Below are 14894 nucleotides of genomic sequence, written 5' to 3' on the forward strand. Positions count from 1 at the left end.
AAATCTCAAATTTTAGTTCCCTAGGGAACAGCAGTATATCGGGAGTGCCATCCTTGCATCGTCACATAACAGCAATCAGCTGAAATTGAATCGTAACCATTACCTTAGATGGGGGCCACACTCTCCAGTTCAGCACAGTCCCTGCCTCTTATCTCTCTGTTGTCATTCCCAACCCTAAGTGTCTAATGGTGGTCGCCATTTATTGTCTGGCCTACTTAATTTATGTTACGTTCCCTGTCCCTGTAGTTACTTTAGTTTAAAGTCCATTCCTTAAAATGATTTTTAGGAGAATATGTTATTACCTGAAAAGCTGTATGAAGCCTAACTTAATTTCACTGAAGGGCTGACACTAACCCTTTCATTAGTTTAATATTGGACAAAATACTGAATAACATCATTTTAAAATGCTTTTTAATTTGTTGTGTAGATGCTCCTCCTCCTACTTGGGAGCAGCTAGAAAATGGGCTGGTTGCTGTGCGGACTGTGGTACATGGGCTAGTAGACTATATCCAGAACCATAGCAAAAAGGGAGCAGATCAACAGGTAAGGGGGACGTTGGAAACTTAGAAGTAAGCCACTGTGGGTGTTACGACAGATACAAACAAAACCAACAAGATGACATGAGTATTTTGAGACTCTGACTATAGAAACTATAAATTAGTTTAATATGGCTTATAGCTAATTTAATGGATTAGTGTGGTAATTTTATCTGGCAACAATGGAATTAAATAATCCTGTTAGTTGTACTGGAGTCATTTTTCACTTTGGATGTGTAGTAGCATTTGATTCTGTGCTAAAGGTTCTATGTTAAATAAAATGATCCTCATTGGTTACTGTTACATTATAGTTTGATAATATATATCACTTTTTAATGCTGTATCTGTCCAGTACTGTTCATATATTTGTAAATGCTTCTTCTGTAGTAGTAGTTTAACATTTTCATTCATATAAAGTCTGTTGTGCAAGTGGGCCAGATTTTTCTTCAAATACTTTGAAGTATACAGCAGTAAAATGTAACAGCTAGTGTTATGGCTACAGTTTTTTCATTTTATTCTGCTCTTGGGGATTTATGTTAGGTTTGCTAGATCTTTTATTTTGCCATAGTAAGCTTGTGAAATTAAAGCTTTGTTATTAATTTATCTGGTTCAGGTAAATATTAACAATAGGTTATTCAGTATTTCTTTTTTCTTTGAGAGGCATGAAACATTAAGTTCCATTCACTATCCTGCTGAGTAGCGGGGCACCTGGCTGACTTGGTAGAGCATGCGACTCTTGATCTCAGGGTTGTGAGTTTGAGCCCCCATATTGGGTGTAGAGATTACTTTAAAATAAAATCTTCTTTTAAAAAACTATCCTGCTGAGTAGAATAATATGGATACATTTTTCCTAAATAATCTAAGCATAGATCAGACTTTATTTTATGATAAGAAATACAATATTAAAAACTTTTTCATGTTTTATTAGACATCATGAAGAACGTAACAATAAGATTAATCTTTTAAGTTCTATCGATAGGTGATAAAATGAATAAAATTTCCTTTAGCCTAGTATTGTGTTTGATACTTTTGTTAACTCCCAAGTCCGTCCTCCTTTCTTATACTAGAAAATAATAATTTCATTTGTACTTGTAGAGATACTGTAAGTCCTTGATAAGTTCTTCTGCATATCAAGAATTGGTTACAGAGTATAGTGGTTATAGAGCCCACTGTAGACTTGTGTTGTGTCATAGGAAAACCTAATTGTAAATATAGCTAATACTACACATTGTCCAAAACAAATATTAGAACACATATTAAACATTGGAAAGCCCTAAACTCCAGTGGTTTGTTTTTCCATTATAAACCTGGAAAGAAAATGATAAAGCTGTCATAGATTTAATCTAGGAGTTACATGATGCTACATTTTGGAGAATTAATGCCAACATATCAAAAAATCAGGACCCCGTTCTTTATAATTAATTTATTTTTGGACTCTGAGACTGTAGACAGAATGGCTTTCTAACACTTTTGCTCTGGGCAGTCTAGATAATTGTGTGAGTTAGTTTGAATCCGTGTCTAATGTTTTAACTTTGGTCTCAGCCTCCACAGCATAGCAAATATAAAACATACATGTGTCGAGATATGAAGCAGAGAGGAGGATGCCCTCGTGGGGCCAGCTGTACATTTGCACACTCACAGGAGGAACTGGAGAAGTAAGTGTGAAAGTTGTGAAACTCAACCTTCTAATAACTTGTTATGAAATAAGGTAGAGTTACTAAGTAGAATAATTTGCCACTGTTAGGAAACAGAAAAGGAGCAGCTACATTCTCTTTAATGAATGGGAAAAGTTCAGAAAGTAATACAGATATTTTAAAAAAGAAAACCAAGGCAGTTTCTTCAGCTTTAATTATATTGTGCCCACAGATAGAAAACTAAATATAGAAGTGAGTCATTTGCACTACCAAAAAAAATTAAACTCTAAAAATTTTCATTAATTTTAACTGATTTTAACTAGTTGAATAATGTATTTCCAATTGAAAAATTTGCCCTTTGTTCTATTCACCAAATTATTTTATTACCAGGTGTAACTTCACAGACTGTTTTAAATTTCAAAGATCAGATAATTCCAATGATGGTACATTTTCCAGCACATAGTAGAAAGAAAAGAAAAGAAAACCTTTTAATTTTTTTATAAAGCCAGTGTAACATTGCCACTAAACTTGATAAAGATAGGACAATTGAAGAAAATACCAATCCGTCTTCACATGTTAATATTTTTAAAATCCCAAGTATTAGAATTCAATAATACATTAAAGTAGACACCATGAAATGCAAAGACAACACAGTATAGTTACTTTAGGGTTAGAATCAAATGTTCATAATAGATCAAAATTATTTAATAGAAGAAAGCTGTTATAGACACTTCCTCAGCATAATTGTATCTTAAAAGCTAGTATGATTACATGATGCTCAACTTGTAAACTATTAGATTCAGTCTCATTCAAGTTGAAAGTAAGACAAAATTTAGTAGTGGTAAGACTACTACTTCAGTGAAATCTCAGAATATTAACATGAGGATTGTTAGGACCTAACAAAATCACTCACTGAGAAAAGTAAATATGTACAAATAGCCAGAAAATTTCTGAAAAAATAAGTTTCAACAGATTAGACTAACAACTATTAAGGTGTATCATGAGCTGCAGTGCACAAAGACTGTGGTGTTAGCATAGGAACAGATAGAACCATGAAATACGATGGAAAATCTAGAAAGAATACCAGACACAATAGGAACTGAGCGTTTGTGCTGAAGGTGGCATTTCATCAGTAACAAAGAAGATGACATGGAAACAACTCCTATCCATTTGAAAAATAATTAGAACTCAATTCTTACCTTTATATCAAAATGAATTATAAATGCTTTAGAGATTTAAATCTTTAAGAAGGCAACTGTACTTAGAGATCTTTTCTGTTGTTACTTAATCTTATAATAGGAAAGAATTTTTGGAAGACAACCCAGCATCCATGAAAGAGAAGATTGATGAATATGATTACATAAAAATAATCTAAGATGTGGCCCAAACACCACAATTAAAAATAAAAGATTGGTGGGGAAATGAGGACTGACATCCCCAATATAAAATGAGTTACTACACATTTGTAAGGAGAAGAACCAGTAAATACAGGGATCATGAACGATAGGCAGTTCATAGAAGAATACTAAAAAAAAAAAGTGTAAAACAATGTCACCTTCACTGATTGTTTGAATACAAATGAAAACAAAATTTTCAGGGGCACCCATATGGCTCAGGCGATGAAGCAGTAGGATTCTTGGTTTCCGCTCAGTTCATGATTTCAGAGTCCTGAGATGGAAGGGCAAGGGTGTCAGGCTCCCCGCTCTGCCAGAGTCTGCTAATCCCTCCCCCACACCCTCCATGCATGTGTATGCATGTATGTTGTGTGCTTCCTAAGTAAAGTCTTTTTTAAAATGACATTTTGAACTAGCAAATTAATAGAGACTGTGATACTACCTAGTGTTCGATGAAATAATAGAAAAGGCCATTTCTTTTATTACCATTAGAAGTTACAATAGTTTTAGAGCATTATAACAATTTCTAATGTACATACATTAGACTTATAATTCTCTTCTGGTTAGTCACACAAGGATGCAAGGACATTACATAAGTATCCATTACTGCATTGTTTTAATAGCAAAAAATTAGAAACAACCTAAAATGTACCAACATACAGGAATATCCAAGTTACAAAGTAGAAGGAGAAGTTACTCATATATGACCCTATTTCTGTTCATAATAGTCTTACATACATATTAATCTGAAGGCAGGGTATAGAGGGAAAAGTCTGTATGATTATGTACCAAACTGTTTACAGTGGTTACACCTAAGGAGTATTGTCTCCTCTCCACCCCTCTGAAATTTGTCAGATATGGGAAACATTTGGGAAAAAAACATTATTCTTAAGGGGGTTTGTTTTTGAGATACTTTTTCAGTGTCCTAACAGGTGTAAATAGATTTTCTTTCACTGTTGAGGAACAAGGGTACTGAATTCGGATGGCTTAATAGTTTTACTGTGGTTAGATTTAGAATCTACATGCTTTTTATACCCCAGTGTCTGTTTAAATTTGGGCATTATTCTGTATTGTTTATATTCATCCACTTTTAAAATAATTTCAATTTTGTGTAGGTGCACATTAACATGAGAATCTTGGAATCATATCAGATACAAAGTACTATTCTTAATTTAAAAATTTTAATGGAATAAATGGTAAATTTTTCTCTGCACACTGGCTTTTTGTTTTATTGTTAATTTATAATACAGGTTAACTGTATCCTAAGGCATATGAGGGAAAGCTAAAGTAAGATATTTCAGAAACTGTCCTCTAAAGATTTTTCTACCCCCTCCAATGTTTCAGAAATAGAAATTATAGTAAAAGTAAGTTATAATGCAGATATTACTTAATATGATCTATGATATTATAAATACTCATTATAAGGAATTTTATACTTAGTGTGTTGCCTGAGATTTTGTAGTATCTACACACACAAAGTTGATAGCTATGGCTGATGTTTCAAGAGAATTTCTAGAAAGTAATGTTCTTAGTATCTTTTCCTTTGATCTGTTTCTCAAATACATTTTAGTTCTTGGTTTTGTTTTTATAATTTTGGGTTTTGGTGTGTGACTTTGCTTTCTGTGTAGGTTTCGTAAAATGAATAAACGCCTAGTTCCCAGAAGACCCCTGAGTGCCTCTTTGGGTCAACTTAATGAGGTGGGCCTGCCTTCAGCAGCTGTCCTTCCAGATGAAGGCGCAGTGGATCTGCCTAGCAGAAAAACCCCTGCTCTGCCAAATGGAATTGTATCAGCAGGGAGTACAGTAACACAGCTGATTCCACGAGGGACAGATGCCACCTATGATTCTAGTCTGAAGCCAGGAAAGATAGATCATCTGAGCAGTAGCGCCCCTGGATCTCCTCCTGACCTGTACGTCATTTTTCCTAGCTGTTATTTAAAGTTTCTTCTTTACAAAGTAGAGGGAAGAAAGAATGACTAGAGTTTAATTAAAAAAACAAACAACCCACTTCATTTTTGATTTTATTTTGTTCTTTATTTCCTGTTTTAGTGATTTTTTAAGAAACAATTAGCATAAATGAACTAAGATCAAAGTTTATGAAATTTGTAGAAGAACGGACTATTGGGGGGGAAAGTTTCCCAAATTAAGGCTTTTTAAAAAAAAACATTTTACAATTTGTATATATTAGAAGTATTTTTGAGACCTTTAACTTGACTTGTAGAATCTTACTCCTTTAGGCTAGAATCTGTCCCTAAGAGTATTTCTGCTTTACCTGTGAATCCACATCCTGTACCTCCAAGGGGGCCAACAGATTTGCCTCCAATGCCTGTCACCAAACCACTTCAGATGGTACCACGAGGTTCTCAGTTATACCCAGCACAGCAGGCAGATGTTTATTACCAGGATCCTCGAGGAGCTGCTCCACCATTTGAACCAGCACCGTATCAGCAGGGTAATGATCTTTTATGTTGCTCTCTTTCCTTAGGAGTTATGAGAATAATTCTAAGAAAGAGTGATCATATTTGCAGCAGGCTCAAGATAAATAAATGCGTTTATGTGATCCTTTGGAACAAGCAGAGATTTTATGACCAACTAAATAGTATAAAATAAGTGAATTAACAGAGGTATATCAAGCAAACTGCCTATCACGGGAAGCTAGTTGTATATTAAATATGTACATATAGTTATGTATAGTTACACAAGTCACCCAAGTAAACAATAGAAACTTACTTAAGGCAGTATATATTTTCCTTATCAAAATTTTCTTCAAGCGTGCGAAAGAATTTTAATATTATAGTGAGTATAAATTAAACACACAGAGTATGTTTATCTTGGTTTCATTTATCACCTAATTTTTTTGGGGGGGGGTCATGTTTTATATACTAAAAAAAAGTAGCACACATACTGTAGAGAGTCAATAGTGTAGAATCAATATTAGTAAAGAAATAGTATAAGTAAACATACCTTATATATGCTTGTATTTGTGCTAAAAATTAAGCATTCAGTTGTGGTTAATGTTAATGTGATAGAGATTAATGCAAGACTTAAGGGAGATCACTGAGAACTTGCAGAATCAAAAAGACTTTATGAAAGAATGCCCTAAAAGTATAGGAATAAAAAGATAAATTTATGAATGGATTGCAAAGATGACAGTCTAGAGTTGAGGAGGAGTAAGGGGACTTGGTAAACCAGGTGTGATTATTGAGGCCTGTATTAGTGTGGTGGGAAAGAAGAAGAAGGGATTTGAGAAAATAGTCAAATTTGGGAAATTAGCCAGCTTTAATGACAATACTAGTTATGGATAGTGAAGGAGTGGAGATGACGGAGGCTTCACATATACAACTCCTGTGCAAAATAGGAACACTGATTTTTAAAGTGTTGGGTCTCTGTCAGAGAGAGAGTGGTGCTATTATTTTTTTAATAATAAAATTATTGTGTGGTGCTATTATTTTTTTAAACTGAAGTAGATTAAAAGTGTCCTCCATTTCCTTTTCCCAAGGTTGTCTCAATTTTGAATTAGTAATGTCTTCTCTGCTTCCTAAAGAATAGCTTTAAATTGGTATGGCATTATTACTGCATGAAAAAATATGATGAAAGTTTTTTGTGCCAAAGTTCCTTTGGGCCATCCATCATAGGAAATACTCATCTACTTTTGTTAAGATGACCTTAAATACACTGTATCAGTCAAGGTCCATAGTCAGAGATCAGAAATCATGGTTGCTGTATTGAGCAGAAAGAGGTTGATTGCAGGGAGTTGAGGTGCCTATAGAATCCGTGGAAGTACTGCAAAAGCAGGCTGAAGGTAGGCCTGGAGGAGTGAGTCCCAGAAGCAGATACTGAAAAAGCCTGTTAATAGTGAGGAAGCAGGGCACCTGGGTGGCTCAGTTGGTTAAGCAACTGCCTTCGGCTCAGGTCAGATTCTGGAGTCCTGGGATCAAGTCCCGCATCGGGCTCCCAGCTCCACGTGGAGTCTGCTTCTTCCTCTGACCTTCTCCCTTCTCACGCTTTCTTTCATTCTCTCTCTCTCAGATGGATAAATAATAAAATCTTTAAAAAAAAAAAAAAAAGTGTGGAAACAGGGCACCTGGGTGGCTCATTTGTTAAGCGTCTGCCTTCAGCTCAGGTCATGACCCCAGGGTTCTGGGATGGAGCCTGCTTCTCTCTCCCTCTGCCTCTCCTCCAGTCTGTGCATGCACAGTCTCTCTCTTGCATGCATGCACACTCTCTCTCAAATAAATCTCTAATTTAAAAAAAAAAAAAAAAAAGGGCGCCTGGGTGGCTCATTGGGTTAAGCCGCTGCCTTCCGCTCAGGTCATGATCTCAGGGTCCTGGGATCGAGGCCCTCATCGGGCTTTCTGCTCAGCAGGGAGCCTGCTTCCCCCCCCCCCCACCTCTCTCTGCCTGCCTCTCTGTCTACTTGTGATCTCTCTCTGTCAAATAAATAAATAAAATCTTTTTAAAAAGGGGGGGGCAATAGGAAAAGGAAGCATGGGTCCTATCTGTGTGCCAGGATCATATCACTTGAAGCCAAAGTCTAAAAATTGGGAAGCCACTGCTACAACTCTTGTCTCCAGAGCTCTGCAGCAGCAGAATTGATCTGTGTGTGCCACATTCCTTTCCACTTAACTCCATTTCACATTCAGATTTCATGTGAGTGATTTGTGGAACCTGAATTTCAGGGAAATGTAATCTTTAACTTTCCAATATTTGCGTTGCATTAAGGCATAGCAGAAAAGATGGTCAAACAACTGAGAGAGCCAATCTGCTATTATAAATTATCAATAGATTAGTTTTTTCAATGACTTTTAAGGATTAAGGTTAATTTTTGTTTATTTTTTCATAAAACTAACCTGACTATGGCAGAGGGGAAAACATATAAAGAAATGAGTGGATTATTAATTCTTTAGTGTTGATGTATATTAAAAGGAAAAATATAGAAAAATAGATTGGCTTAATGTTGCTTTTGGTTCCTTTTTTTGTATTGTACAGGTATGTACTATACTACACCACAGTGTGTGTCTCGCTTTGTCAGACCTCCACCATCTGCTCCTGAACCTGGTCCTCCCTACTTGGATCATTATCCGCCCTATCTCCAAGATCGTGTAGTCAACTCTCAGTATGGCACCCAGCCACAGCAGTACCCACCTATGTACCCACCACACTATGACGGCCGCCGAATGTACCCTGCTCAGTCTTACACAAGAGAGGAGATTTTCCGAGAAAGTCCTATACCCATTGAGGTTCCACCTGCTGCAGTACCGTCCTATGTACCAGAATCCAGAGAAAGATACCAACAGATGGAGGGTTACTATCCAGTGGCTCCTCATCCAACTCAGATCAGACCTTCGTACAGAGTATGCTGGTTTTTTTTTTTCTTACTATGTAGATTTAATTTGATTATAGGTTGTAGTGATTTATCTTTTTGCCATGTTAGTAACCCTTTGTTCGATCAATCCATTTTTACGAGAAAGCTTCCCCCTTCCTTTTTTTCCCATCTTTTCACAATTTGGGCAGAGTTGTTTTTTTGTTTTGGGTTAACTTAATATTAAAGGGAAAAAAAAATCCTACCCCACTCCCTCTAACCCTACTTAGTTTCAGAACTTTAGTTTTATTAACATTTCTAGATCCACATTTGACCTTTGAGCAATGCAGGCATTAAAGTGCGCAGTGCCCCCCATGCAGTTGAAAAACACGTGTAACTTTTGACTCTCCAAAAACTTAACTACTAATAGCTTACTGTTGACCAGAAGCCTAACATAAACTGTCAGTTAACACATATTTTGTATGTTGTATGTATTATATGCTGTATTCTTAAAATATGGTAAGCTAGAGAAAAGAAAATGTTATTAAAGTCATTAGAGAAAATATATTTACAGAACTGTTTTTATTGAAAAAAAATCCATGTGTAAGTGGCCCTGTGCAGCTCAAGCATCAAATGTATTTGAAATTATGGTCTCTGGCCAAGGAAAAGAAATTTAAATTTGCTCTTTGGGAAAACCTCAAGAGTTTTGAAGGGCTTTGTTTTATTTTGCTTTGTTTTACTAAGCCTTAGTATGTTTAGATACTGATATGAACACATAAAACCTATTCAAAATATGTGCTAAATGAGCTAATGTGTTTTGAAATTCTTTTTCAGTTTTTACTAATCTTTGCATTTCCAGGACTCTCCTTATAGCCGGCTTCCTCCTCCTCCTCCTCAGCCCCATCCTAGTCTAGATGAGCTACATCGAAGACGAAAGGAAATAATGGCCCAGCTAGAGGAAAGGAAGGTCATCTCTCCACCTCCTTTTGCACCTTCGCCAACATTGCCTCCTACCTTTCATCAAGAGGAAGTAAGCACATCATTTTTATTTTATTATTATTATTTTTTAAAGCTTTTGTTTGTTTCTTTGACAGAGATCACAAGTAAGCAGAGGGGCAGACAGACAGAGAGAGAGAAAGAAGCATGCTCCCCACCGAGCAGAGAGCCTGACCTGGGGCTCGATCCCAGGACCCTGGGACCATGACCCGAGCCAAAGGCAGAGGCCGCAATCCACTGAGCCACCCAGGCATCCCAAGCACATCATTTTTAGCCTCATTTATCATTTTTTCCTTCATCAGTTGTTTGTTGCAGGTCTTATTTAAGTATTAAGTAATCTTGGCTATTTCTAAAATTATGAAGATACTTTTTTTGTGTTTCTTCTAAAAGGTTTATTTTATTTTACATTTAGATCTACTGTCCATCTAGAATTGATTTGTGTTACTGTGTTAGGCATAGAGATCCATTTTTTTCCCCAAAGGATATCTCATTGATCTAGTACCATTTAATGAAAAGACACTTTTCCCTAGTGTCCAGAGGTCACCATAATCATAATCCAGTAACCTTTGTCATAATCAGGTGACTATAAATGTTTCTGGACTCTTTTGTTTCATTGATTTATTTCTTTGCACCAATACCACATTGTTTTAGTATAGTTTTATAACAGATGGCTAATGAGTACTTCAAATAATACGGCTAAGCCAAATTCAGTTATACTGTAAGCATAAAATGTACACTGGATCTGAAGATTTAGTACACCCCAGGAATACATCATTTCATTAATTTCCTTTTTTCATTAATGAATTTCTTAATTACATATTAAAATGATAATACTTTAGCAGTGCCTTGGGTAGCTCAGTTGCTTAAGCATCCAATTCTTTTTTTTTTTTATATAAGACTTATTTACTTAGCATCCAATTAGTGATCGCAGCTCAGGTCTTGATCTCAGGGTCATGAATTCAAGCCCCATGTTGGGCTCCACACAGGGCATGAAGCCTACTTAAAAAAAAAAAATGAGAATACTTTGGATGTATTAGATTAAACAGAATGTATTATTAAAATTAATTTTACCTGTTTATTTTTTTTATGTGACTCAGAAATTTAAAAAATTCTATATGTAGGTCTCATTGTATTTCCATTGGGATTGAGCCTGCTTCTTCCTCTTCCTCTGCTCCTCCCCTCCCCCTGGTACTCTCTCAAATAAATAAATAAATGTAAATACATACATTATAAGGATACAAAACATAGAGAAATTTCTCAAAAATCCCATTTTATGTATCATTGTAAGTTTATTATAAGTTTCAACTTTCTAAATATATTTTAACCCTTGTGTGCATAAACTAACCTATTACTTTTTAATAGAATCATTTAGTAATATATCCTGTGGGTTTGTTTATATTTACATTTTTTGTTTATTGTTTTTACTTGACCAATTATCCTGTATATTTTTCTTTGTCAGTATATAAATTTATCTAGTTCTTTTTAACAGCCACATAATATATTAGGGTGGGGCCGGGTAAGCACTCTTGTTAATAGGTCATATCTTTAAAAAGCTAGCTGTTCTACATGAAGTTATCATGTGAAGGAGAAATAAAGAGATAAAATTTTTAAGTCAAGTTAGGACAAAACAGTTTATAAACAATAGAAATGGGAATTGTGGGTGAAAATGATTAACATTTATGAACAGCAAAACCCTCTGTCACTATAGAAAACCAGTAATGATGACTCCGAAAAGAGTTTTTTTTTTTTAAGATGGGGGAGGCAGGGGCGCCTGGGTGGCTCAGTGGGTTAAGCCGCTGCCTTCGGCTCGGGTCATGATCTCAGGGTCCTGGGATCGAGTCCCGCATCGGGCTCTCTGCTCAGCAGGGAGCCTGCTTCCTCCTCTCTCTCTCTGCCTGCCTCTCTGCCTACTTGTAATCTCTCTCTGTCAAATAAATAAATAAAATCTTTAAAAAAAAAAAAAAAAGATGGGGGAGGCATAGAACCACTTAGATTCTGTCAGTAGCTCGTATGTTACCAGTATATCAATGTATATATATTCCTGATAAAGTTCTAGTCCTAGTACTGGCCTATAATGGTGTAGCCTTAAATCAGCTGTGTTCTCATATGGATCTGAGGAACATATGAGGTAGTATACTTAAAAAATACTTTGAAAACTGTAAAACTTTACACAAATGTCAGTATTGTGATTTTAATAAAAATACGTTAGACCTAGAATAGCTTTTCTTTTTTATATAGTTACTATATAATTTCAGGACTCATCAAGAAAATTCAGTATCTTACCCTTTTCACTTCACAGAATCAACCTAAGGACGAGAATTTATTTAAAATACGAATTAATGCTATTAAAGAGATTTCAGTAAAAAAGTTACTGCATCATGATGCACTATATAGAATATTTTAAGCTACATTTTAAGTAGTTTTTAATGCTCTTGTTTACCTGGAATGTTCTTAAAAGAAACAATGAGGAGTGTCCAGCAAAACTAGGACGTGGTACATATTAGTTTAAGTGTTGACTTCCATTGATAAAGAAGAAGATGAGTAAACCTCCTCAAAAATCCCATCTTCACTTGTGTATTTTTCATAGTCTACAAAAATCTTCTGTTGTAACAGATCAGATAATCATGTTGCTTTAGCCTATGGTGTTCTACGACATTCCTGCTTTTTCTGTGTTGTTACTTGTAAGACCCATTTTCTATACATATATATATACTTTTGTCCCCCCATCTGTAGTTTCTGGATGAAGACTTGAAGGTAGCTGGGAAATACAAAGGAAATGATTATAGCCAGTATTCTCCCTGGTCATGTGACACCATCGGCTCCTACATTGGAACCAAAGATGCAAAACCCAAAGATGTGGTGGCTCCGGGGAGTGTGGAAATGATGGTATGTCTGATACTAAGTCCTAATGAATACAAATGAAGATGAACCAGATGAATCAGGCCCCGTTAACAGTGTAGACACAAATAATTGAGATTTCCTTAAGAATTTCAGACCATATTCTATATGATGTGAATTGAATGATGTTTAAACTATATGGATTTTTGTTTCTTTCAGGTAAAGCATAAATCTTCTAATGCATATCTAGATAGACAAAGAAGATCATTTACTGTATTTCTGAGCAGCCAACAGTTAACCAAACAGCTGTTTAGAACCCAAATTAAATTATTTTGTATGATTAATCGGGATCTTGGATTTCTTGTTCAAGTAAATTAAAACTTTTACAGCTCTGAGGTTTAAAACAATGAAGTTGAATCTAATGAGCAGCAGTAGTATTTGAGTCAGAATTGTAGCTAGTAAGCTTCAAGAGAACTTGAAATACATAGAAATGTATTGTAATTGCTCAATTTTATTTTTATGTGTCTAATACTAAGCTTTATATATATATATATATATATATAAAACTATCTTAATTGCTTCTTTATTTTTTAAAGAAATAAAACTTTATACAAGTAGTTAAATCTTCTTGTATATACCTCCCCAATCTCATTTTTCTTCCTTCCGTCTTCCCTGGAGGTAACCTTTATCTTGAATTGAAACTTTATCATTTCATGGATACTTTTAGACTATTCCTAAACAATTTTGGTTTGTATGTTTATAGGCCTTATATATATTACATACTTCAACTTGCATTTTCATTCAACTTTGTTTTTGAGATGTATTCAAAGTTATAGGTCAGGTTCTTTAATTTTAACTGCTTTTATCAAATACCATTGTGTGATAACTGGTGTTGTATAGTAAATATATATACAAATTATTTCTTTTCCTGACTACAGGGAGTTTGCTCCTCCCTCTCCCTCTCCCTCTGCCCCGTTCCCTGTTCATGCTCTCTCTCTCTCTGAGAAATAAAATCTTCTTAAAATGGGTGGAGGATTATTATATTAAAACCAAAATTAACAAAATAAGACTCATTTCCTTAAATCTCTCAAAAATACAAATATTTGTCAACCTAACCTAGATAGAATTGAAAATCTCCCAAATGGTTGAAAGACCATTAGTGTGCATATAAATTATGTCAGAGTCTAAGTAGAACATGTTAAAATGCAGTTCCTAATTCGGTAAGACCAGGGTGGGACCTGAGATTCTGCATTTCCAATGAGTTCCCACATGCTGCTGCTATTGGCCCTCAAACTATATTTTGAGCAACAAGGGACTACCAGTTAGATTTCTTTTTCCATCTATCTTGGAACTTATTTCTAATTGGAATCTCTCTGAAACATTTGCATTGGCACTTCATATTTTTAGGCAGTGGTTTTCTAACTATTGAGTTTTGAAATTGATGGGTCTTTTTTATCTTAAGAATAATGTAGAATAGGGGCGCCTGGGTGGCTCAGTGGGTTAAGCCGCTGCCTTCGGCTCAGGTCATGATCTCAGGGTCCTGGGATCAAGTCCCGCATCGGGCTCTCTGCTCAGCAGGGAGCCTGCTTCCTCCTCTCTCTCTGCCTGCCTCTCTGCCTACTTGTGATCTCTGTCTGTCAAATAAATCAATAAAAATCTTTAAAAAAAAAAAAAAGAATAATGTAGAATAACAATATAAATATAGGAGCACATACAGTAAGAGGTAAATATCTATCATGAAATTATATCTCTATATTAGAATGTATATACATGTACTGGGTCATGATGTAAGATGTATTTCTTATTGTGATCGGAGGTTTAAAAAGCAATGTTTACAATGACAAGCAAATTATTTTAGTCCTACCTATAAAGACATTATACTCTTTTTTTTTTTAAACCTTACCACAGAGCTGGAGGAAATGATGTTAGAGATCTAAGTATAGGGTGGATTTCTCATTTTACTTTTTCCCAGAATGTGGAGAGTAAAGGAATGAGAGATCAGCGAATGGATCTTCAGAGAAGAGCAGCAGAAACCAGTGATGATGACCTTATCCCATTTGGAGACCGACCAACTGTATCTCGGTTTGGTGCCATCTCTCGAACCTCCAAAACAATATATCAGGGTGCTGGTCCAATGCAGGCCATGGCACCTCAAGGAGCTCCCACAAAACCTATTAATATTTCAGGTAAGAAT

The 14894-nt window shown here is 35.4% G+C and overlaps 1 protein-coding gene across 3 annotated transcripts in view; it reads left to right on the forward strand.

The window, feature by feature from the left end:
* RC3H1 (ring finger and CCCH-type domains 1) overlaps positions 1-14894 on the forward strand; it is a 77604-nt gene that overhangs the window by 54939 nt on the left and 7771 nt on the right. For all 3 annotated transcript variants that reach the window (XM_059412871.1, XM_059412870.1, XM_059412872.1), the window contains exons 8-15: positions 428-543; positions 2079-2191; positions 5193-5474; positions 5802-6016; positions 8554-8918; positions 9726-9896; positions 12596-12748; positions 14673-14886. In XM_059412871.1, coding sequence (XP_059268854.1) covers positions 428-543; positions 2079-2191; positions 5193-5474; positions 5802-6016; positions 8554-8918; positions 9726-9896; positions 12596-12748; positions 14673-14886 — 1629 coding nt within the window. The remainder of the gene's footprint in view (positions 1-427; positions 544-2078; positions 2192-5192; positions 5475-5801; positions 6017-8553; positions 8919-9725; positions 9897-12595; positions 12749-14672; positions 14887-14894) is intronic.

Source organism: Mustela nigripes, chromosome 10, assembly GCF_022355385.1.
Source record: "Mustela nigripes isolate SB6536 chromosome 10, MUSNIG.SB6536, whole genome shotgun sequence".
Lineage (NCBI taxonomy): Eukaryota > Metazoa > Chordata > Mammalia > Carnivora > Mustelidae > Mustela > Mustela nigripes.